The sequence below is a fragment of the Tasmannia lanceolata genome, unplaced genomic scaffold (assembly GCF_043159265.1).
Source record: "Tasmannia lanceolata isolate RefF3 unplaced genomic scaffold, GAP_Taslan_0.1 ptg000015l, whole genome shotgun sequence".
Classification (NCBI taxonomy): domain Eukaryota; kingdom Viridiplantae; phylum Streptophyta; class Magnoliopsida; order Canellales; family Winteraceae; genus Tasmannia; species Tasmannia lanceolata.
Genome location: NW_027518692.1, coordinates 41,660,884 through 41,687,105, shown reverse-complemented (window position 1 = coordinate 41,687,105; position 26,222 = coordinate 41,660,884). Strand labels below are relative to the sequence as shown.

The following is a 26,222-nucleotide window of genomic DNA, read 5'->3' as shown; positions in this document are numbered from 1 at the left end:
GCAAAGGTTATCAAAGAGACGGTTCAGATCAAACAAAGGTGGGGCCGTTATGCTGTAGTCGGGACATTGTATTACAATAAGATCGATCATTCCTCCTAATTTGAGCTGTATGAACAGACAGAGAAAGGGAGATGATAAATTCGCACCCCTGTAGGATTACTCGCACCCCTGTAATGTGAATTGACGTCAACAAGCGTCAAACCACCTTTGACGTGAATTGACGTCAACAAGCGTCGACGTTAAAGGGGAGCGAGTAATCCCACAGGGGTACGAATTTATCATCTCCCACAGAGAAAGTGGCATGTTCCTTTTTTGGATTGCAATAAAAACATTTTGTAAAGGGAAAAAAAAATTCTTTTCACAATTTAAGTAGATATGATATGATTAAGGTTAATTTAGAGTGATATTATCACAAAGTGAAGGTGCATGGAAGTAAAAATTGTAGAGGGCTGGTTCAAAACTTTTTCCGTGTCTTGAAAAGTAGGAAATTTTAGTAATATTTTTTCTTTCAAAACTTTTCCAGAAAATTCTGGCAATCCTACAGGTCCATGGTTGTAAAATGATGGGGGCCGTACCATCAAAACATGAGGCGTAAAATGGTGAGCCCACCCTAATGCATAGGCTTGGATATAGATGGTAACATTAGGGGTAAATTGGTGGGCTCCACCCTATGCATAGGTTTGCGTAGAGTGGTGGGCCCCACCCACCAAAACTTGAGTTGTAAAATTGCAAGCCCCATCCCATAAAAAACATTGAGGTGTAAAACGTTGGCCTCATCACATTAGTAACATGAGATGTAAAATGGTAGACCCCACCCTATGCTTGGGTATGGGTGGAGATGGTGGGCCCACCATATCAAAACATGAGGTGTAGAATGGTGGGCCCACTCGGCCACTCATGCTAGGCATGGTAATAAAATGTTGTGCTCCACCCCATCATAGCATGATTTGGTGGATGTGGTTAAATTATTTTCTAAAAGTAGGGAGTAATTAACAAATATGAAATTCTTGAGGACTGTTTAGCAATAATTTTGCAAAGCAGAGACTAACTGTTAAAAATCCCTAAAAAATAACTTGCTTTTATGTCTAAATTTTTATGAGGAAAAATGGGGTAAAAATATGGCCAAAGCATAAAAACTTAAGGGCCATTTGGATACGCGGATTTTAGAATCCGGGATTTCTTCAAAATTGTAGATGAAAGACGAGAGAAGAAGCGGACCAGCTGTCGTTTTCTGATTTCTCGCCCTTCTTTCCGTTAGCAAGAAAGTAGCAGATACCATGGGGCTATGAAATAGTTAAAAATTTGCATGTACAAGCTATGAAATAGTTAAAAGAATCTATACCATTTATAAGGTTTTACATAACATGGGGCCCACCAGAGAGAGATAGAGAGAGAGAGTGTTGGCCACGTGGCCATTTTTCCCCAGAAAGTGGAAGGGTGAATATATATAAGCAATATTTTGAGCATAAATTCCCCAGAGGGATTTGCTAGGGACCATAGCAGAAGGCATTTCGCGGTTGGACTGTTGCATGATTCTGATGAATTAAATGAATAAGACAACATCTGGGCTTGAGTGGCTGCTCTCACATGCAACATCCCAGCTGCGAAATGCCTTCTGCAATGGTCCCTAGCAAATCCCATTCTCCAAATACTTCAAACTTACCATTATCTTGTCTAGAATTAGTGATATTTCCACTCCATTTCTTGTATCTTTTCAACTAAAACTAAAGTCATTTTCAAGAAAAAGGCCAAAGAAAGAGGCTGGAAATATCATTTCCTTTTAGTAAAATTTCATGGACCAAGAAAGAACGGGGCTATTTCTGTCCTTTTACGCTCGACCCAGAAGCCTTTTATTATAAACGTATATGCAAGGGAAAACGAGATAGAACGTATTTTGAGCGAAAGAATCCTATATTGTGTTTTGGTGTCTCTCCTCTTCTCACAATTTCAACAATGGGGATTGGGAAATGTTTCAAGAGACAGAGAACCGAAGGTGATGATGAAGGAGAAGCACAAGAAAACATGAAGGAAACTCCAGGTACTTTTCATTCCATGGTTTCTTCCAAAGACAGAAAATATAAGGGTTCGGATTTTATTTTCATGGTCTTTCTTAGAGATTTTGTGTTTCTCTGCTTCTCATCTGCAAGATAGACTAGATGTACTGAATTTGTATTAGAGTTATAGTATGTTCCTTTAATTCTTTTTATATTTATTGATGAAAATTCTTGATTAATCTCTAATGGATGGTGGTTTTTGTGGATTAATGTGAGTTTTTTTTTTTAATCTTGCTGCATTTCTTGTATCCTTTTAATGTTTTGCTGTTTGTTTTTTGTTTTTGTTTTTTTTGTTTTTGTTTGCTAACTTGATCTGCATTTGATTAGTATCATCTGTTGAGAAAAGTATAGTTATAGTTGGTGATTCTTGAGTTCTTTCTTGCTTGTTCTTGAATCTTGTTATCATGGGTATATATTTCTGTGGATCTCTTATATGTGATGGGTTAATGATTTTATGGTCTCATCGATGGTATTTGGTTCTTCTTTCAATCTTTATTGTTGTGGCTTTTGTGTTCTTTCTTGCATGTTCTTGAATCCTATTTCAGTGATGGTAGAGCTATAGTTTTCTCATTTGTCTGATAGTTTGAATTTATTTTATGGTTTTTACACCATTTCTAATCATCATTTGCAGTTGGAGATTATTGGAGCTTGTATGTTTCTTTTTTTTGGATGTCATGCTCTTTCTTGCATGTTCTTGAATCCCGTTGTAGTTCTTGGAGAGCTTGGTTTTTGTTAGGGTTGGGTCTTGTTTCATTTAAAGTCGGACTCTCTTGTGGTTTTAAAAATTTACAATAAAAATCCCCATAAATGGTTATGGGCGAGCTTGCCAATTTTTAAGACAAATAGATATCTTCCAATATTGATGTTGGCATGATATTTTCAATCACCTCTGACCTTTTGGATCTCGATTGACCCTCCTTCTGTGGAATAATCTTTGTTAGATCATGCTCTTGTTCATGAACTTTGCTTGCATTGTTTGTTCTTGAGCCTCTATTACATTGCATTTAAAAATCAAATCTTGCTAAAAAAAAGTTTGTAAGTGCAATCTTGGGATCATGAGTTGATTCACAGCGAAAATGCTGCCATCGACATGTTTTGGCATCTTTCCAAAACAAATAGATGGTGGAAATGTATTATTGAAGTCCATTTTTGTCGTAACCATCATCATCATTAAGAAATGGTCACAAAATTTTATTACTATCAATGCTCTTCTATGTTTATACATCAGTATGAATAAATTGGGTTTCTGAAAAGAAAAGAGTTTAAAAGAGATACCATTTTGGATGGATTCCACTGTCTAACATCAGAGATTTTTCAGCGTTGGAATCCAGACAAGCAATGGGGTCGACGAGTGACCTTGATTTGCCAACGCCACTTCAAAGAATACTTGACTCTTTTGAATTTAGAAATTTCACCTATGATGAGCTTAGGGCTGCAACCGGAAACTTTCGTGACCGGCTAGGAGAAGGACGCTTCGGATGTGTGTACAAAGGCCAAATACAAGAGATGGACGGGACACGAATAACTACAGGACTGAGACTAGATGTTGCCGTCAAAAAAATGAATATAAGCGATGAACAACAAATCGAAAGACAGAAGGAGGAGTGGATGGTAATAAAATACCTTTGTTTCATTTAAATTATCAAGCAAACACAGGTTCTCTGTCTCTGTTAACATAGGCTTGATTTTACCATTCAAGAAAAAAAAAAAAGAAAAAACATACGCTTGAATGTGTGTAACTTGTTCTCAATGTTTGGACTTTGGACAGGCCGAGGTTAAATATTTACGTCATCTTCAACATCCCAATATCGTGAAGCTTATCGGGTATTGTGAGGAGAACATTGACCGGCTCTTGGTCTATGAATATATGCCGAACCATAGCCTCGATAGCCACCTCTTCAACCGTAAATGCAGCATAAATTGTACTGGGTTTTTTTTTCTAATCAAGTGTAGTATCATTCTCAATTTAATGGATTTGTTTCCACAGGTGGTAGAGATCAGCCCCCACTTTCCCACTTTCTTGGGTTACAAGAATGAAAATTGCTCTTGGAATTGCAAAGGGGCTTGCTTTTTTGCACAGACAAGTGCCACAAGTAATTTTTAGGGACTGCAAGTCATCCGACGTCCTCCTTGATTCAGTATGTGAGGCTTTTGTGTTGGTTTAAAGAGATATTTCCATACATAGTTTTTGCGCTAACTATTTGTTAAATGCATTATAACATTGCACATGGGCAGTGAGTAAGGTGTTTTGGGTCTTTTTATTTGTTTTGAATGATGCTGTGTTTTTGGGTCATTGAAATTGCATTTCATCCATATTGCAGGACTATACGGCAAAAATTTCTGATTTTGGGTTGGCAATGGATGGGCCGACTGGAAATCGATCCTATGTATTGACTGATCGCTTGGGCACTTTTGGCTGCTGTGCCCCTGAGTTTTTCAAACCGGGTAAAAATTAATTCATCATTTACTTTAAAGAAATGTTAATATTGATTCTTCTTCTTCTTATTATTATTATTTTTTGCTTAAGGGATGCTAGATATGATGTCTTAGGGACTAGAACAGCTGAGATGTTAATCAAAATTGTACTTTAATATTATTTTTAGTTTATACAATTTCTAAAAAGCTGTCAGTAGCCTTTGACATTAGATAAAAAGATATGCGACAAGGTGAGTTCGGGCCTATTATCAAAACATGGTTTTGCTGATATTATTTGCCTATATATATATATATATATATATAAAGTGGAGCCCTACTACTTTATAGTGGTCTAATTAAATTCAATTTCCTAAGTTGTGAGGGGAATGTAGGGCTGCAACTTGGGTCGGGTTTTACCCGACCCGCATTGACCCTACGCGAAAATAGCTTGGGTTGGGTTCATGTTTATCGGATTTCGGGTCGAGCCGGGTCTCCGATCCAAAAGCCCGCATCAATCTCGGGTCGAGCCAGGTTTGAAGGAGCCCGACCCGACCCGAGTCACTTAAGTTATAGTATGTATTTTTTTTCTTGTAAAAGTTTGTTACTTTAAAAGTGAAAACTTAAAAGCAAAACTCACTCGCGCACGCAATCACAGGGGCTCTTTCCATCTTCTGTTCGTTTCCCCCTGTAGCTCTAGGGTTTCAAGTTTCAACTAAATAGTTAATGCACTAAATAGTTTGTTGTTTATCTCATATGAGTATAATCATTTTCATTTGGTAATCCATCAATTTATTCTCTTTGGACTAATTATTAGTTAATGTAAAGAGTTTGCCATGCTTGAGTTTTTCTACTTCTATGAGTTGAGTTGCCTTGCCAAACAAGAGTTTTCCTTAAAAAATTGCGTCAACGTAAAAAGACCTGACCTGACCCGAGATTTATCATGGGTAGGGCCATGTTTGGGAATCGTGGGTTTTCCGAAAAAAAAACCTGACCCAACCCGACCCAAGATATTTCTCGGGTAGGGTTGGGTTCTTCAAAACCCGACCCGCCCGACCCGAGTTGCAGCCCTAGGGGATTGTCGCTCTCTTGTGCGCATCATTATGTGCCTTTTTTTTCTAGTTTAATGTATGGCAAAGACACTACGTAGATGTTTCAAGCAATTTCTAAGCTGCTTTTGCCTTTTGTACTCTCGCCTGGTGGTTTTACATTTAGAAACCACCACAGAGGTGACATGTTTCGTCATATGATACCTAGATACGCATAGAAACACAAACGATGTTATAACTCGGCATTTTACAGAATATAGGACACAGATATCATAAAACATCTCATGTCAGGAGACAAGAGACACGACACTTGTAAATAATATACCATCAAATTTAATTGAATTTAATTTAGAAGATGAAATTAATAATAAAGTTATAGTTGTAATTTAGAAGCATATGCTTAAAACAAGACAGTTATTTGATCAATAAAAATAGGGAAGTGATATATCCGCCCCTTTTGATCACCAGGAACACCTCCTGTCAGTGTTTGTGGCAATCAGGGGCATTGAATTCTTCTGACAAAAGTACAACAGCCTCTCTTTAGTCAATGATGCACTGACAGGGGGTGTTCCTGGTCATCAAAAGGGGCGGATATATCATTTCCCTAAAAATATCATTGAAGTATCCCTAAATATCCGAGTGCCCTGTCTTGTTAATTGGATACAATACGTTGGGCCTCTAAAAGTATGGTATCCCCGTAAATGAGGCTGCTCTCCGTGAAGATATAAATCCTTGGATAAGTTGTTCGTGGGATTGGCTATTCTACTTAGACAAGTTTGTCCTATATATAAATTCTTAAGATCATTCAATTTAGGACAAACATAAAGGGAATTATAACATGAGAAGCAATTCAATAAGAACCTCATGAGAAGCAATGACACAACAGCCTGTACGTCAGCATGATAATCAGCACCATTCATTTTTGTGGGCCCACCATTCATGTATTCTGATGGTTACAGAATGCAGGCCCCATCGAAAACTACATCAAGATAATGCAAAATGATGGGCCTTTTTGGTGGAATAATATCTGATGGGGTATTCAGAACAGCCCCAATCATCATACGACACATGGCACTAGGGCAAAGCCCTAAAGCCCTCATTCCCTAAAGGGTATCACGGTCATTGCACCAAACCAAAGACGGAATCATGTATTCACCTCACCCAACCTTGGGCCAACACCTGTCCGAGGGTAATGAAACATGGGCATAATTTGAACCAATAACAGGACGACACCTATCCTAAAAGGGTAAATGAACAAACTAACACTCAAAGTCTCACTATAAATAGCCCTTATAAAGACAAGGTAAAGGACTCGAATCCCAAAAAATCACTGTTCATAGCTTTGATATGCTCAGTTGTACCCATCACTGACTTGAGTGTCGAAGGGCCCGTCCGGAGCAACGACTTCGGGTTGGCCTTCTAACCTCGTGTTCCACTGTGCAGGTCGTAACCTTTTAATCAGTTCAGCAATCAGGACTCGCCAAGTCAGTTCCTTCGTCACTGCCTTATCTATTACCAATTCCGGGCGTAACAGATTGGCGTCATCGTGGGACCGCGAACAAAAAGCCGTTCTAAGTCTCATGAAAAATGGCAGGACGAAAGAGTACCCGAGCACCTCCTGCTCGGGCAGTCCGAACAACACCACGACAAGCAACTCGGGGAGAATGACTCGCCTCGCGGGTCGTCATTCCTCCGGCAGCTGCGGAGCCAGGCCCTGCTCAGTCAACTCCCGCCTCGGCTCCTACGCCCGAGCAAATTCGGACTCTTTTTCAACAAATGACGACACTGGTCGATCAGTACAAGAACTTAGTTCAACAGGTCCCTCAAGGCCTTCCGCCTAAGGTCTCCCAACCCTCAGGGTAGAACACATTTAGACTGTTTAGTATATATTATAACTTGCTTATGGCTAAATAACTTGGGGTATTGTCATATGGACACCAAACTTTTCCAACTAGGCCAACATTTATTCATGTAAAAAATAACTTGCTTATGGCTAAATTTTTAGGGAAGTGATATATCCGCCCCTTTTGATCACTGGGAACACCCCCTGTCGGTGTTTGTGGCAATCAAGGGCCATTTTAGTCATTGATACACTGACAAAAGTACAACAGCTCCTTTTTAGTCATTGATACACTGACAGGGGGTGTTCTGGTGATCAAAAGGGGTGGATATATCATTTTCCAATTTTTATGAGGTAAAAATAGGGCCAAAGCTTAAAAACTTGAGGTTTTCTATAAATAAAATTTTCATCTTTAAGGTATTTAGCCAGAGAAAATTTTAGTTATAATGATATTCAAAAGGGAAATGATTTCAGCGCTGCAATGTTTTTATAAACATGTGCCCACTTGTTTGTCGTGTAGCATTTAAAGGGCTTTAAGAGCCTTTTGAGAACCGTAATATCCTCTTGACATCCCTTTAAATACTACACGACAGACAAGTGGAGCTCATGTTTATAAAAACACTTGAGCGCAGAAATCATTTCCCTATTCAAAATCTATGAAAAAATTACTATAAAATAATTAAATGAATCTAAACCAATCGTTTTAAATAACATGGGCCCAGATACTGTTGCCACGTAGCCATTCTTGCCCGCCAAAAAAAGAGAGATAGGATCTGTTGGCCACGTAGCCATTCATTTCCCCCAAAAGTAGAGAAAAAGGGAGAGAGAGAGAGAGTTGGCCACGTAGCAATTCCTTCCCCAAAAGTGAAGGGTTCTTCAAATACTTGCCGAATAAAGTCTCCAAATAACCATTATTGAGTCTAGAATAAGTGATACTTCCACTCCATTTATTTTGTCTGATTAATCATTTGCAAGAAAAGACAAACAAAAGGGGTGGGAAGTATCATTTCCTCTTCAGTAAAATTCCATGAACCAAGAAAGCACGGTGGCATTTCTGTAATTCTAGGCTCGCATCGGTGCCTTTATTATACATGTACATGCGAGGGAAAATGAGATACAAGCGTGCAGACGTTACTGAACAAAATCTCCCTATTTTCAGAAGAGAATCCTATATTGTGTTTTGGTGTGTGTTCTCATCTGAAAATTTCAATGGGGATTGGCAAATGCTACAACAGAAAGAGAACTATAGATGACGAAGAAGAACCAGAAAACGAAAACATGAACCAATCTCTTGGTATACTTTTCTTTGCATGGTTTCTTTTAAAGATCGAGAAAATATATTCTCCTTGAATGTTCTTGATGAATCTCTAATGTGGGTTTTGTGGACTAATGAGAGTTTTTTTTTTTTTTTTTTTTTTTTTTTTTTTAATCTTGCTGCCTTGTTTTTGAGCTTTTAGTGTTTTGCTGTTTGTTTTTTTGGTAACTTTTTGTATATGGTTACGTTCGTAAAAAGTATTGATTTGGTTGGTGATTCTTGAAATCTTTCTTGATTGTTTTTTAATCTTGTCATTATAGATATAGATTCCTTTAGATATCTTTTGTAATGGGTTGATGATTTTATGGTCTCATCATTTTTCATTTGTAGGGAAAGATCATTGATGGTTTTTGGTTCTTGTTTCGATCTTTCTTGCTGTAGGCCTTCTGTTCTTCTTGCATGTTCTTGAATCTTATTGTAATGCTGGTAGATCTATAGTTTTCTTATTTTTATGTGTGTTTGAATTTATTTGCTGGTTATGTACAACATTTCTAATCATCAATATTATTGGAGCTTATAGTTTTCCTTTTTTGGATGTCATGCTCTTTCTTGCATGTTGTTGAATCCTGTTGCAGTTCTTGGAGAGCTTAATTTTTGTTAGGGTTAAGTCTTGTTTGATTGAAAGTCGGACTCTCTTGTGGTTTGAACTTTGAAACAAAGAGGAGAGAGGGTTTTGTAAAACCCTAAAGAATTTTTCTCTTGTTTTCTAGATGGGCTGAGAGAGAGAGAGAGAGAGAGAGAGAGAGAGAGGAGGAGGAGGAGGAGGAGGAGGAGGATTACAGGTTGTTTGGGATTAATATCTTAACCTAAATCTGTATGATGTTAATGTTAGACCTAAGAGAGATAGAGGAGAGGAGAGGAGAGGATTAAAGGTTATTTAGGGATTAATATCTTGTAATCACCATTTATCTATTTCTCACAGGGAATGCATCGAGCCATCGCCCATGGCATTTTTGTATCAAATTAAGCACACAGTTAGCAGCTTGAGATATGGAAAAAGAAAGAACCAAGTATTTTTTTTAGAGATTCAATCTATATGTGGAGTTTAATTGTAGGCGTAGCACTGTTCCAATCTGTTAGAGGCAGTTTAGATCTGGTTTCAAGTGAACTATACCATGCTTGCAGGTTTTAAGAAAATCAACAAGTATGACGCATTGATTGGAATGTCAGTTTTGAACAAAAGTTCTCATCGAAGCGGGTTTAAGTTGGCGAGATGATCAGAAGTGTTTGATAGGCGATAGGCACTTTTGAGTTTTAGTTAGATTTTCTGAGATTGGTGGCTGAGATTATTAACTATGCGATATGATATTGACTTGTCTTATAGTTTTGCGGTGTGTGTGATGATCGGTGCATGAACCACTAATCAACACTCCTAGGATGATGAGTTGGAGAGGATTGATCTAGAGTTGACTAGTTGAGCTGACATACACATGTACATTGATCATCTTCATCGAGTCAGGCGGAGTCAGAACCAAAATGATTTGAAATTGTAGATAGCGGTTTAGAAGGCCAATGATATTTTCGGTGCCAAAAATATATATATAGAAATGCCAACGAAAATCCTTCATGATGGCTGGGAAACAAGTTAAGGACGAGATTGTTGGAATTGATGTCTTGTATCTACAAAAATGGGACTCTCTTGAGGTTCCCTTGTTCAATTAGGAAACAAACATGAGAGTAAGTTTAGTACATTTCTGTAAAAAAATGGGACTTGTCTCCTGTGTTCTAGTTGGACTGGGAGAGAGAGAGAGAGAGAGAGAGAGACTTATGTAACCTAAATTAATATAAAATTAGTATTAGACCTTATGTGGGTAGCGTAAGAGATCTTTCAATGAAAAGAGATAGATGAGAGGATTGCATGTTATTGGATCTTTCAAAAGTGCCAATCTAATTAACTAAATCTCTTGTATCTATTTATCATATTGAAAATATCAGTTTATCGCCTGTGGATGTAGGCGTCATAGTCAAACCACGTAATACACTCGTTTATCTTTGTGCTTGTTGTTTTCTTGTTTCTTTTATGCGTGATTGGATCAGATTAGGCTCCTTAATTTTTTATTATCTTCTCATTTTGTTGTTTATTTTAACTATTTGCTAATCTCGGGCATCATTTCAAATCACCATTTGCAATTGGAGATTATTGGAGCTTGCAGTTTGCCTTTATTTGATGGTTTAAACTAGAAATTGAACATTAAGTTATCTATTTGGAAAGACTCTTGATGTGGCTTCATCATTTGTTTTGTTCTTGTATAGCTTCTTTTTTTTCTTGTTCCAGATGGAATGAATTAATTGACTATGTTCATGCAATATGGATGGACAACAATCAAACTATAGAGCTAATATTATGATTTATTTAATTTCCATTTCAATTTGTTTCATACTGTAGAGCTTATATCTATTAGTTGAAATTCAACATATTTTTGACCAACAATCTAAAGACAGAAACTTTTACCGTCAAATTTTGAATAATCAAACTATATTGTAATAAACCTTCCAATCGCATTGATTTTTGTAATCACAAAAGAACTATAATTTATTATCACATCCTAATTGCAACCGCATACATATGCATGATCGTAAATCTGAATGACCTAAAAAGTTCAATGGATCAAACTTTGGAATATGACAATAAAAATATTATTTGAATCGAGTGGATCACAATACAATTGCACATAAGACTATTTAGGAGTTGTAGGAAACTCTAGAACAAAATACTAAGTAGAAGCAAGAGGATCTAAGGAACATCTTATCATAAAGTAGTTCCATTATGAGATTGTTGATGAGAGATTTTTCCTTAAAGGATCAAGTTATGAAATTTATTTGTGAATATAAAAAATACTTTAGAGTAACAACCTAGAAATAAATAAAAAATCTTCCTTTATAGGAAATATTTCCATATCGAGGGAAATATTTCCATATAAAAAAATCTTCCTTTATCGGAAATATAGAAATATTTCCATATTTCTATATGACTGTAATGAATATTCATTTCAATACATGTCTATTCGTCTTAAAATAAAAGAGAACAATTTGTTTAGATAGATGAAACTTGATTGAGTCTACTTTAGATGAGATTCCTATGTTTAAATTGAGGTATGCATCACGAAAGAGTTATAATGGTCACATCAGGATGAAAGAGAATAATACTTCATATGTGAGAACCCATGTCATTATGCCAATTGTGTAAGAATGAGAAAGGAAAGACCAACTTTTTCAGTGAATCTTACAGCAAAGTCGATCATTTCAAGTGAATGTGGCTAAAAATCTATCAGCGAGAGAACAATTAGTAATATGAATGACTGGTGGAGGACAATGACGCCATTTTAGATTTTTTTAAAATCTAACGATGTGGTGTGGTGCGGTGCATGTATGTATGTAGTGAGACACTTGGATATGGAGAGAAAATATTTATGGAATAGGTTTTAAATCTTAACGATGTTCTTCATGCACTAGATAATTGAAAGAAACTAATGTCTGGTTCTCTCTCTTCTTAAGAAAAGTTTTCAGCATTTGCGTGAGGCAGACAAATTTTTTCTTACAAAGAATGAGTCCAAGGTAGGAAAAATTTACTATCTTAAGAGTTTTCTTAAAATAATGGTATGATAATTTAGGTCATGTGAACTTCTCTAAAGAAAAAATATACTTATTGATATTTCCTAAAGAATGAATTAATTACTTCAGAAAACAAACATAATATATTTATTTATAATATAAGTATCCAAAGAAAGCCATCCAAGAAATACAGTTATAGAAGTTGAAAACCAATTAAAAAAGAAAACAATTCATAGTTCTAACAGATGAGGCAAATTTACCTCAAATAAGTTTGGAAAATCTGTGAAAGTCACCTGACACTTTGCAACAAAATGATAAAGGATAAATAGAACCCTAGTAAACATGGTGTTGGGAATTTAACATGGTAGAACTATCACCCCTAAAAAGCTAGCTGCTGGAGAGAGGGGGCCCATTCCCTTATAACCCATCCCCATCTATTTCAATTTACTGATTGTGGGACTATTTGCTTTTGCATGGAACCCCAAAAATCTCCCCCTCTACGCTGAAGCAATGTAAACCATCTCGCCCCTCCACGTGGCGGCTACGTGGGAACCACGAGATACTAGACTGGGGTATCTGAGATCTTCCCCAAAGGACATTCCCGCCCTTGGAGGCAAACCGGGGTTATCACGCCCTAGCTCTGATACCATTTGTTGGGGATTTAACCGGGTAGAACTCACCCCTAAAAGCTAGCTGTTAGAGGGAGGGTGCCCATTCCCTCCCATCCCCATCTATTTCAATTTACCGATGTGGGACTATTTGCTTTTGCGTGGAAACCCAACACATGGTTTATGCCAGACGTTACTAAAAAATTCACCAGGAAGCAAGGTACATTTGGGATCAGATAAAACTTGTTATGAACTATGAAACAGTAGAAACCTCGCAATACCTCACAATGTAGTGGTATTTAGCTAAAGTAGGATTATCAAATCCTAAAAAGTTCAAGCTGGATCCTAAGACTATTAATTATATTGGTTATGCAAATTACAATTGTGCAAATGGATTCTCAATCTTGAGATCAGTACATAGCAATCTTAAACTAAGATGATAAATGAAACCAAGAAAAGTTTGTCTAATAGCTTTGATATAAGAAGCTAAATTCTTTGAAATTATATATTCAAATTAATCAAGTTGCTTTGGGCCTACTGATTAGAGATCTTATGATTTTATATCTAGTGATCAGATACCAGGAGAGCTAGGAAAGAAGCTGGATTTGATTTAATTTGATTTGATTATGGTTCTTAACTTTTCTTCTAAAAGAAGATCCAGAAGCCTACAAAGAAACTATATTGTCACCAAATTTATTATTTTGAGAAAAAAGCTTTCAAAGTGGAATAAGAACAATCATGTGTAGTAACACATGAAGTTTTGACAGATCCACCTTTTGGCATTAAAAAGATTGGTTGCAAATATGCTGTTAGAAAGAATCTAAAACTTGATAATGATGTGAAATATTACAAATCCAAACAGACAGGCAACAAGTTCTGGACAAAAGGAAGATTTTGTAGTTTAAGGAAAGGAGAACAAAGTGTGCAAACCAACTAAGTCATTGTATGGTCTGAAACAAGCCACTGAACAATGGGATGAAATTCTTGATAGAGTGATGTTGTTTGATAGATTCATTTTTATTAGATCTACCAAGTATTTGTACTACCAATTTGATAATAAAATGAAGGCGTTATTATATATCTGCGAGCGGATGATATGATGATCATCAGAACATACTGTAAAGCAATAAAAGACACCTAAAACTTTATATCTAAAATTTTGAGAAGAAAACTGCCCCTAATTTTGACCTACATGATAGGAGGGCGAGCAGCTATACATTCATTCAAAGAAACGCCCACTATGGAGCATTAAGAGTGTTGAGATACCTTAAGGGTACTGTGAATGGCAATGGAATTTTTCTAGATATCCACTGTATTGAGATAAGACAATGATGTAATTTGAATTTTTGAAATGGCTACTAAGACCAGACACGAATATGTAGTACAGGAAAAGCTACAGGATCTCGGTAATCAACCATGTAAACTTTGCATACTCAGATACTATAGAAACAATTCATTTCTATAAAGCAGGTGAAGAAGTGTCATGAAAATCATCCTAGCAAATGTGCACAGCCCAATTAATTATGGAGTAAAAAGTAATTGCTTCTAAAAAATGAAAATGGAGAAAGGAGAATGCCTAAGAAAACTTCTGATAGACATTTCTTTTTTAATGGATCATTTTCTGCAATAACAATAAATATTGATTATCAAGGTGAAATAACAAGGGTAGGTAGTAATAGTAATTTCGGACACATCTATCGAAGGAATAACTCCATTAAAATATTAGTAAAGAATGAAGCGGTCACAATAAATTTTTTGAGATCGATAAACAATATTACTTATTATCTTGCTAAAAGACTAGTTAAGAAGTTAGTTGAGAATATGTCAAGAGGGTGGAAATGAGGTCCATTGATTAAATCATTGATAACACAAACCCAATGTATATGAGAGATTTAAAGAAGTAGGTCAATGGGAGCAATAAGTTATCAGAGTGATTTTTGCACCACGATTGAGACAATAAAATTCTCAATACCAATCCCTATGATGTGTATGTGTGCAACGTATAATGTAAAGAGTTTGAGTTATTATACTCTTAATTATACCTATAGTTGCATTCTAGTGGTAGGTACGTAGTAGTTAAAGGCCACTCTTGCTAGACTCAATTAAATGAGTGTAGAAGTGTAGCCGCTTCTAATGACAATTGGACTGGTTCTTTAGAGCTCTCATGGAAATTAGTCAGGATAAGTACATAACAAAGTGCAAATTTGAGAACATGTATGCACTAGAATTTAATAGGTGCGATATATTGTCTCAGTTCATAACTCAAAGTTCTTGGTTCAAGACTTTATTTCATCAAATACTTTATAAACTCGATATATCTATAGGTTCAAGTCTACAACATATACATGGATGAATGACTCATTATTCTATCTTAATAACTTTACTTTTTTTCTATTGAATTTTGAAATAGTGGGGAATTGTTATCTTTTAATTGGTTTTTAAAAGGATTATTTCAAATTTCAAAAGAATTGTGCTGTTAATTTTGTGTAATTTATCTTATGTTGTAAAAGAACTTTCCCTCTAAAATATTTTGGTATTTTGTCTTAGCGTTAAAACTTTAATCCCACATCAGTTGTGCACAAGGCAACCATTGGGTTTATATATAGAGAGAAGTAGTCTCTCTAAAGATTGGGATCTAAAGAAGGCTAGAGACTCTTACAGAAGAAACCTTTCACAAATATGCGCATTGAGCCAATCCAGGTTGGGCTGTGGACATAGACATTGCATTGCATGGCGTGTTGCAGTGTGGTGGGTGTCCATGGACCCTACTATGGCGAATGATCATCTGTGTGAAAGTGTGTGAGATTCTCTATTTAATTAAGGAGTTTTTATCCACTTCTTCTAACACATTTTTTTAGCTGTCTTTCTAAGATTTTTGAATTTTGATATTTTTGAGTCATCAAGTCACATTAGACTTGTTTCATGAGTGAACTTGCAATAGGCAAGATTTGTTTTATCTTAGAGCCAATCATCAACAACCTAATTGCATCTTCGATTCATCAAAGTGGTGGTGATTTTGCCGTAAGAATGACGAGTGAATTCTCTTGATTCAACTCGATAAGTAGTCTAACTTTGTAATTTCATTTAAAACATTCAGATTATTAAGTAAATATCTCTTCATACAATATTGATCGATTGTTATGATATAATTATTGAAGTTCTTAGAAAAGTTTGAGTTGACAAGTTCTAATCATTCATGAACGAGATTATCATACTCTCATAGTTCAATTTGATGCAGAATATAAAAATCCCCTCTCATGGCTTTGTTTCGATCAAGCTTCCATGGTGAAATCAGTGGAGACACTGCTCTTAGGAAGCGGTGCTAGAGCATCTCTGTTTGAATTCGAGTGGCGGCATCCTCTAAAAAGGGCATACCACATGGATAAGCTCACGCCAACCTGTCATATTTGGATCATGGATGATTGACAAAACGAACTGCTACATTCGTATCAATTAGATAAAAATTATTGCTAAAGCCCTATCAACGTCTTATCTCCCCACTGTATAATATATTCAAATTGATTGACTAATTATTATTATTGAGTATTTTTTAATTTGATTAGGATGTGATTGATTTTTTTTGTTGATAAAAAAAATCTTCACCAATACTTCCCTTTTTTATCTGAAACTCACAAGTGGAACGAAGGTAGAATCCATAGTTTTGGGCTAAAATGATACATTTGATAATACCGACAATTTTATAAGTGATAAACCCGACACTCTCATCTTTCCTGTCCTATTTCCTTATAAAAGTAAAATGGAAAATCTAAAAAATGCTATAAAAAGATTAGCATTACTCAAACATTATAGCATGTATATCAAGCTTTGTTTCCTCACTAAATAAGTTATTAAATGCAAAATAATCTCGTAACAAAATAGATACTGCACAATCATGTTTTGATTAGCATTACTGATGCAGAACGTGCGGCGTGGATCAAATCTTCTATTTTTTATTTCCTATTTTCGTCATTTTATTTGTAGAATTTTTTTGGGGCATCAAAACTTGTCTGTTTAACTTGATTTTGGTATTTTTAGAAAGGTTTTTCAATTACCTATATAAAGAGCCTTGGACTTGATTTGGCTAAGTTATAGGCATTTTATGGATATGGTATAGGTAGATTACGGGGTTACTATTTTAGGAATGTTTTAGTCATGTTTCTACTTTTTTATTTATGTTGCTTTAGTTAGAAGATTCAAAATAATGGTTAGGCAAGTATTTAGGGTTGCTATTCTTGAGTTTTGAGTCTCTATATTATGTAATGGCATGACGAAAGAACAAAGAGAATGAATAAGGTTTATTTAGGACATCACTGTGAAGAGAGCATTGGCTCTTTCACGTGGGTGAAGGAGCTTGGCTCCTTTCACGTGTTATATTGGAGTTTTTCTCCAAACTGTGGCATGGGTTTTCAAACCCCCACGAGGTTATTTAAGTCGCTGCTTGTGTTTGGTATCCATCTTGTGTTACCGCTCCACGCTCCCTACGTCAGTTGGTAACAGTGCACAAGGGATCTCCGACGCATGCACGACGAGATGAAGAAGTCGCTACACCTAAAGTCAGCCAATCTGATCTAGCTGCGGAGAACGAAGAACTCCAACAACAAGTGAAGACTTTTATACACAGTTAGCACTACTCAAAGCCCGCATCCAAGAGAAGACACCCATGGATTTGAGAGTGCATTCGAGAGCCCTTTTCATGGCAAAGCGTCGTGTAAGGGATTAAAAAAAAAGTGGGAATGAAGAATAGAAGATTGGTGCGGCGCCTAATAATTAAATTTGGAGGACAATGGCCTATCGAGGTCGAGTTTTCTTCATGCGAGGGTGAATGATGCAGAACATGCGGCGTTGATCAAATCTTTTTTTATTTCCTATTTTCGACATTTTATTTGTAGTATTTTTTTGGGGCGTCATAACTTGTCTATTTAACTTGATTTTGGTATTTTTAGAAAGCTTTTTCGATTACCTATCTAAAGAGCCCAAGATTACGAGATTTGGACTTGATTTGGCTAATTTATAGGCATTTTACGGATATGGTATAGGTAGATTACGTGATTAATACTATTTTAGGAATGCTTTAGTCACGTTTCTACTTTTCTATTTATGTTGCTTTAGTTAGAAGATTGAGAATAATGGTTGGGAAAGTATTTAGAGTTGCTATTCTTGAGTTTTGAGTCTCTATATTATGTAATGGCATGAGGAAAGAAAAAAGAGAATGAATAAAGTTTATTTTTTGGACATCACTTGTGAAGAGAGTCTCGGCTCTTTCACATAGGTGAAGCAGCTTCGCTCCCCACGAGATTATTTTAGTTGATGCTTCTGTTGATCTTTATCTTGGTGTTGTCGTTCAACGCTCCCAGCACCAATTACTCAAACATTATACCTTGTCTCGTATTATTTAACCAACTGTCGAAAGTTATTAGAATTCCCAAAAAGCTCGTAGCAGCCGATTAAACATAAAGGACAAGGTGGGTTTGGCCCATTATCAAAACATGGTCGTGAAAATATCATGTGCCTATATATACTATAATATATGGGCTTATTGTTCCTATGCTCGAGCTTAGATAAGCCTATCTGCGGTTGAGTGCAGAAACAGGGTGAGCTCACATTGTTGGGGTGATCCAAAGCATCCACTTGGAAGGCCCTATCATAGATGGGGTATCCACAAAAGATCAGCTCCATTCGGTCATCCTAACCCTTCCATTTGTGGAGGAGAAAAATGGGCAGATTTGTGGACAAATAGTGTCTGTCCATTTTCCCCTCCACTATTGGATGGGTTAGGATGATCCTACTGATCTGATTTTTGGTACACACCCTATCTATGGAAGGGCCTTCCAAATGGATGCTTTGGATCACCCCATAAATTTGGGCCTACATATTGGAGTGCACTCGAGCGCAGATAAGCTATCTGCGTTCAAGCTCATAAACCTTTTTCCCATAATATAATACAAGTTCAACAACTAAAATAAGAAACAATTAAGAAAGAGAAAAAGCATCCTACTCTGAAAAGGAAAACGTGTGGCAAGGTAAAATCCAAAATCCAATCCAAAAAATTCACATAGATTCTCAAGTTATCCAAAGAACATCAAAATATTATATATATATATATATATATATATATATATATATATAGGCTATTGATATTTGTACGACCATGTTTTGATAATGAGGCAAACTCACCTTGTTTCAATTTATCGAAACATGGTCGTGTAGGTATCAATAGCCTCTATGTGTGTGTGGGGCGGGGTGTGCGGGGGGGGGGGGGGGGGGGGGGGGGGGGGGGGGGGCGGGGGGGGGGGGGGTTTGTATGTGTTCATGAATCATGTATGTATGTATATTATATATATGATGTTTTAATATGCTTTGTAAATAGTAAATGAACTCTACTTTGATCTTTGTTTGGAGAATCAATCATATCTCTTTTTTTTCGATGAAGCAATCATATCTTCTTTGTAAAGAAACTTATACATGTGGTTAATTGTGCAAATCAAGGATTTTAACCTTTATTTCCATGTTCTACTCAAATAAATTGAACCACGCTATAATTTCTTCATTGATTTCGATCTTCAAGATCTTGACCTCGAGCTTTACATATTGGAGTCACATATGATTTAGATGACACTTTGAGTTTATTGCTCACACACATGTTGGGTTGTGTCCGACACGGCACACGTGTCTGCATGTGTCAACACTCCTTTCGACACTATTAAATAAACTGCTAGAAGTGTCATACTTTATGTGGGTGTATCGACACAAATTATTAACTCTTCTTTTATTATAAACTCTTCTTTTACCTTCTATAAATAATATTTTCAATTATATCCTGTCATTAAATATGAAACCCTAAACTCTCATTCCAACATTATATTCATTGTATCTTATTGGTCTCCCTTTCTTGCTACATATTGGTGACGGAAGAGAACTTGATTAAATTGATGATTGTGTTGTTATTTGATTATCTCATGTTTATTTTAGATTATATCTAATTAATCTTAAGATTTATTAGTTTTTTTAGTTGTGTCCCCGTTTCTAAACTTTGGGGGTTTGCCGTGTCCGTGTTGACATGCGACACTCGTGTCCGTGTGCACAAATCGTAGGGCGCCACACACATCGATAGGGTTGATGTGTGAGTGTCCACCTTAATTTTACTCCTTGTCAAAATGATCTTCGCTCTACTATTTGTCTTCACTTAGTGAATCCACAATCGATGAGAGTCAATTTTGCTTTTGTGATACCCTTTGAAGAATTTATTCCAATTAATTAAGCTCTTCATATGAATTATGAATCAATGGCATTATTCGAGGCCATTGTAGGTTCTCAAATAATTTCATTACGTGAATCCAAGTTTCTATGTTATCAACTTGATGCTAGTAAAGTACTAGAAATCCAACCAAAGTGAAAAACCTGAGAGAGCCAAAAAAACCAAATTACTATAAATAATAGAACTGCTAAAATTAGACTCCCTATCATTTAAAAACACTATTCATGGATCTATCGAAACCTTTTGAAAATTTACATACAAATTAAATAAAAATCGCTAAAAATACCATAAATCATAATGACAGAGCTTGCCATTTTTTCTATGACAGAGATATCTACAGGGTCCAATATTGAAGTTGGCATGATATTTTCGTTCACCTCTGTCTGACCTTCTTTTGGATCTCGGTCTATCCTCTTTTTCTCTTGAATAATCTTTGTTAGATCATGTGCTTGTTCATGAACTTTGCTTGCATCGTTTGTTCTTGAGCCTATCATATAGCATTTAAAATTCAAATCTTGCTAACAAACAAGGTTCAAAATTGCAATCTAGGATCATGAGTTGATTCACAGCATAGAAAATGCTGCCATCTACATGTTTTGGCATATTTCTAAAACAAATAGATAGTGGAAATGTATAGCTGCAGTTCATTTTCGCGGTTACCATCATCATTGTCATCATCACAGAATGTTATTACTATCATGACCCTGCAGTAAATGCAGTTTTTGTTGGCATTTTGGTTGTCGTCGTCGTCATCATCATTTTTGTGTTTACTTCATTTAACTATACTATGTTTATACATCAATATGGATAAATTGGGTTTCTGAAAAGAAAAAGAAGAGTTTAAAATTAAGAGACATCATTCTGCAGGGATACCTCTATCCAGCATTAGAGATTTTTCATCGTTGGATGCCAGACAAGCAACAGGGTCGACAAGTTACCTTATTTTGTCAACCTCGGCTCGAAAAATCCTCGACTCTTCTGAACTTAGAGATTTCACCTATGATGAGCTAAGAGTGGCAACCGGAAACTTTTGCAACCAACTAGGAGAAGGCGGGTTTGGATATGTCTACAAAGGGCAAATAGAAGAGCTCGACGAAACAGGAATAGCAACTGGATTTGGACTGGATGTGGCCGTAAAAAAAATGAAGATAAGTGATGAAGTATATCAAAGTCAGCAGGGGTGGCTGGTAATAATATACCTTTGTTGCATTTCAATTATCAAGCAAACACATGTTCTCTTTCTCTGTTAACATGGGCTTGAATTTTTCTAACTTGTTCTCAATGTTTGGATAGGCTGAGGTTAACTATTTAAGTCGTTTTCAACATCCTAATATCGTGAAGCTTATTGGGTTTTGTGCGGAGAATAGTCAGCGGCTTCTGGTCTATGAATATATGCCAAACCGCAGCCTCGATAGGCACCTCTTCAAATGTAAATGCAATGGCAATTGTGCTTGTTTTATGTATTTATTTTATAATCAATTGCACTATCATTCTCAATTAAATGGGTTTGTTTCCACAGGTAGCAGAGATCATACCCTACTTTCTTGGGATATAAGAATAAAAATAGCTCTGGGAATTGCGAAGGGACTGGCTTTTTTGCACAGTCAACGTCCGCAAGTGATTTTCAGGGACTGCAAGTCCTCAAATGTCCTACTTGATTCAGTATGTGCAACTGTTGTGTTGGTGATAAGAGTTATTTCCATACTGAAATAGCATTTTCTCTGACTAATTGCAAAAAATTCATCCATATTGCAGGACTATACTGCAAAAATTTCTGATTTTGGGATGGCAATGGATGGGCCAACCGGAGATCGCTCGCATGTAATGACTAATCGGTTTGGCACTTTTGGTTATGGCGCCCCTGAGTTTTTCAGCACAGGTAAAAATTAATGTATCATTTAGTTAGAAGAAATGATGATATTCATCATTACTGTGTATTTTTTGGCTAAGGGATGCTAAATTTGATGTCTTAGGGATTAGAACGGCTGAGATGTTCATTAAAATGTATTTTAATATTATTATGGGTATCTAAAATAAAATATTTTCAAAGACAAGATATACAACAGTAACATATTAATACTACATGAAAAAAAACAGAAACTACGGAGGAAATGCTTTCCCCCATTCTGTGTCAGATATATTGCGTTTATTAAACTAAGGGAGATGATAAATTCGCACCCCCTGTGGGATGGTTCGCATCCCTTTAATGTGAATTGACGTCAAAAAGTGTCGGACTTTTAACGCTTTTTGACATCAATTCACGGTGAAGGGGTGTGAATCATCCTAGAGGGGGTAAATAAAACCCATTATTAAATTGGTGGAAAATTTGAGTCTTTTCAGTAGAAGACTTTTCTGAGTCACTGATCATCAATAAAAGTCATTACAGATACCTAATGTATATACCTTATATACCTTATATTTTGATTGAGTAGTGCTATTCCTTCAGTTTTAGTCCATGGCATGAATTTCAAACTCTGCATTGATTATCTAACTGTTTTCTGTTCGTTTTTCTTTTACAATAGAAAGAATTTTTTTTCACTAGTAAAATAATATAGATAGGGTACAGCTAAATTTCACTGCAAGCTACACAAGTTCCATGGTTTGCCCTTTTTTTTTTCTGCTTAATTGTTTCTCTCCATGCATGTGGGTAATCTGCTCAATTGAGAATAAAGAATGGATAAAAATCATTTAGACATTAACTGGTTGTAACCAAGGGTGATGTTATACCTCACTAAGCTTCAGAGTAACACCCTGAAAGGCACCTCAATCAGTAGCCAAGTTGAACTATACAGGGCAAGAATCGTGACTGTGAGTGATCACAGAGAACCGAAGTGCCAAATCCCTCTTGTTGGGCTACCTTTATTGCTATAAAGGTAAGTTTAAATCATCCCCTAGTTGGAAACCTCCAAGCACTTCTAGGCCTTAACCTTCAATAACTCTGAAAAATCCTGAAATGTTCATACATTCACTATGTCCATATAGCCACCAGTCACCACTGTTCTGAGAAAATTTGTGATGCCATGCATTTCGATATATGTATTCATCTCATTCATAATTGTGTCTTAAGCCTCTAATCCATATGCTGCCCCTTCTCTTTTATGTTTAGACACACACACACACACATACACCTTTTTACAAGATGAATTTTCCTCTCTATACAACGAACACTTCAAAGGGAACTTTTCTTTATTCTTCAGGATTATTTGTAACTGTCACAGAAACCCACAAGATTGGCACAATGATTGACAAGGTAGACAAATCAGATTCAATTATATGAGAGAAGTGGAGAGGGTCTCACCCCCTTGAAGCATCCTCTTTGATGCCATGAAATTGAATTAGCCAATAACAGAATACTCCCTTCTAAAAGAGTTGAAGATGCCAAACCATTTCTTCCCCGTTAGCTCTTGATACTCATTGTCAAACTAAACTAGAGACAATCTACAAAGGAGACATATTTCCTACAACAATGTGGAAAACTGAAACTCTGAAGTCATAAATAAAACAAAAGAAAGACATATTTCCTATAAGAATAAAAAATGAAAATCAAATGTGAACAGCCAGCTATCCAATAAGGCCATTCCAATGTGACTCAAAGGAGTTTTGTACCATGACAATCTTGCTAGGCTACGAAAAAGAAAAGAAAGAAAAATCACTCTTAGGAACAACCAATTGAAATCAGGAAGAAGACAGAGCAGAACATGCAAATTTCTGAAGCCTTTCAAATCTATGACTAAGCTTTCAATTCCTCTTCAGTATTTCCCTAAACATAAAACAACTGTTGTTTAATTGTCGTTCTTTACTTACAGTAAATTAAGTTCAGTATGGACGCTTATATCTTTTTTTTCATCTCAAGGGCAATTGACGGCAAGGAGCGACGTATATAGCTTCGGGGTGATATTAATGGAAATTTTATCGGGGTGCCAAGCGCTGAACAGTATGGAAACAACAGAGAAGGTGCTGGTCGAATGGGCCCCACCAGTCTTGTCTGATAAGAACAAAAGGTTCACCATTATGGACAAGAGACTTGGTGGCCAATACTCACATGACTCAGCATCTATTGTTGCAGAAATTGCACTCAGTTGTACCAAAGAAGATTGGGACCTTAGGCCTCACATGGATTACATTGTCGAGAAGCTTGAGGCGCTTCCTGAGGTGCTAGATATTCAAACAGACAATCCTCATAATACCACTGACATGCCCAATCTAGGCCACCAGCCTAACATTGAAGAAATAGATCCAAGTGGCTCAACAGAGAAGTCTGGGTGGTGAAATTTTCTCAGCTATGATTCTTTCTCAATTGCACTCAAGATCATGTCGTGGATGCAAATCAAAGACATTTTTTACTTCTTTTTTCCCCCATTTTTAGCACTGTTGTTTCTCTTTCAAAGAAGAGTTTACAGTGTTAACCCCAGCCGCATTCCGCATTGCACCACATCCGCATTCCGCGTTTTGCCTTACAGTGTCAATAAATTCCTCTGACTCTCCCCAGTTATGATCGCGTCAACCGCATTCATATCCGCGTCCGCACCGTGTCTGACAAGGATTTTTCTTTGCCGCGTTCCGCGTCAAATCCGCAATTTTAAACACCGCTATAGAATGCTTTGTCCTAAAATTTTAGAAGATAATAGGAAATATATGAACGCCTTTGCTTTGGTGATAGCTTTTGTGGGAATTGTAACAGTCTTTGACATCTAATTAAAGGATGAATAGGTCGCGATCGACCTTATTGTAATATGATGCGATGCCCACATTGGGTCCCACCTTTGATTGATCTGAACCGTTCATTTGATACTGTTTGCTTTGGATTTCTTATGGCCCAAAAATAACTTTAATTGCGGAATCATAACATCCAGTGATGTGGATTTCTTGTGGTCGTAATGCAGGCATGGAGAAGAGAAAAAGAAGAAAGCGTAGAATAGGAGAAGAAGAGAAGAAAAGGAGAAGAAGAGAAGAAAAGTACAGGGAAAAAAGAGAAATAGAGAAGAGAAGAAATATAAGAGAAAAGAAATATGTAATCAATGTTATTACAGCAAAAACAACTAAAAATCAATATATAGGCAACTGGAAAAAAATAACATAAAATAAAAATAAAAATTCCAAAAGGTCCAAAATGTCCCTACTGGGCCCCACGGATGGAACCGCATCTAGAATTAGGGGTGGACATGGTTCGGTTCGGTTTTGGGCTAAACCCAGAACCGAACCATATATAATCGGTTCCCTAAAATTGGAACCAGAACCGAACCATATATGTATGGAACCGAACCGAACCAGAACCATATATAATCGGTTCGGTTCGGTTCCGTTCTGGGTTTACCCAACCTTCACCAATGGCCCTGTAACCCCTGCTTAGTGTTTGTAGATATGTCCATTCTGCTAAACATCTACATGTGTCATGCGACAAGGTGCAAACCATAGTAACGGTAATAGTAGTGGGCTAGTAACAGCCTGGGTGATATTTATTGTTTTGGGTCGTCATTTTACATTTGATGAAGGCATGAAAAAACAGAAAATGAACGGTTTGGATATTCCTATGAAGTGGGCCGTACATTACTTTTTTGAAAATACTAGATTTTAGGGCCACACCCCACACCCTATAAAATCTCGTGGAAATGATATTTCCATCCCCTGCATGAATTAAAACTTATAAGGGGGTGAATTAAAATGGACGTGGGGTGATTTTATCAAATGAGGAGGTATGGAACTTAAGGATTAAAGGTGAGGGTCGGTTTTCGGTTCTGTTTTCGGTTCCGGAATCCCAAACCCAGAACCGAACCGAATTTGCACCGGTTCCCGGATTTCGGAACCGGAACCGAACCATATAGAAATGGAGCCGAACCGAACCGAACCATATGTGCCGGTTCGGTTCGGTTCCTCGGTTCGAACCGGAACCATGTCCACCCCTATCTAGATTAGGTCTGAAGCGGGAGCCTGCAATCTCCATCAAGTTGTATCTTGTGTGTTTTGTATATGTAGTTTTTGACGGTCCATATTCATGCCAGGATTGAGCTTTTTTTTAGCTGATTTTAGGATAGCAGACATTCAAAGCAAAGGTTATCAAAGAGACGGTTCAGATCAAACAAAGGTGGGGCCGTTATGCTGTAGTCGGGACATTGTATTACAATAAGATCGATCATTCC

The 26,222-nt window shown here is 36.7% G+C and overlaps 1 protein-coding gene across 1 annotated transcript; it reads left to right on the top strand.

Annotated features, from left to right (window-relative positions):
- The first annotated feature begins 8,518 nt into the window (after positions 1 to 8,518).
- Positions 8,519 to 24,827, top strand: LOC143847143 (receptor-like cytoplasmic kinase 176). Its single transcript, XM_077355850.1, has 6 exons — positions 8,519 to 8,649; positions 20,953 to 21,272; positions 21,379 to 21,514; positions 21,605 to 21,747; positions 21,841 to 21,964; positions 23,939 to 24,827. Exons 1-6 carry the CDS (start codon positions 8,565 to 8,567, stop codon positions 24,352 to 24,354), a joined length of 1,224 nt encoding a protein of 407 aa, XP_077211965.1. The 5' UTR covers positions 8,519 to 8,564; the 3' UTR covers positions 24,355 to 24,827.
- The last annotated feature ends 1,395 nt before the right edge of the window (positions 24,828 to 26,222 follow it).

Excerpts from the sequence above, each read along its gene's own strand:
- LOC143847143 (XM_077355850.1), top strand. The coding sequence starts at position 8,565 with ATGGGGATTGGCAAATGCTACAACAGAAAGAGAACTATAGATGACGAA. Across the intron at positions 21,273-21,378 it reads AAAGTCAGCAGGGGTGGCTG|GCTGAGGTTAACTATTTAAG; the intron begins GTAATAATATAC and ends ATGTTTGGATAG. Across the intron at positions 21,748-21,840 it reads CAAATGTCCTACTTGATTCA|GACTATACTGCAAAAATTTC; the intron begins GTATGTGCAACT and ends TCCATATTGCAG.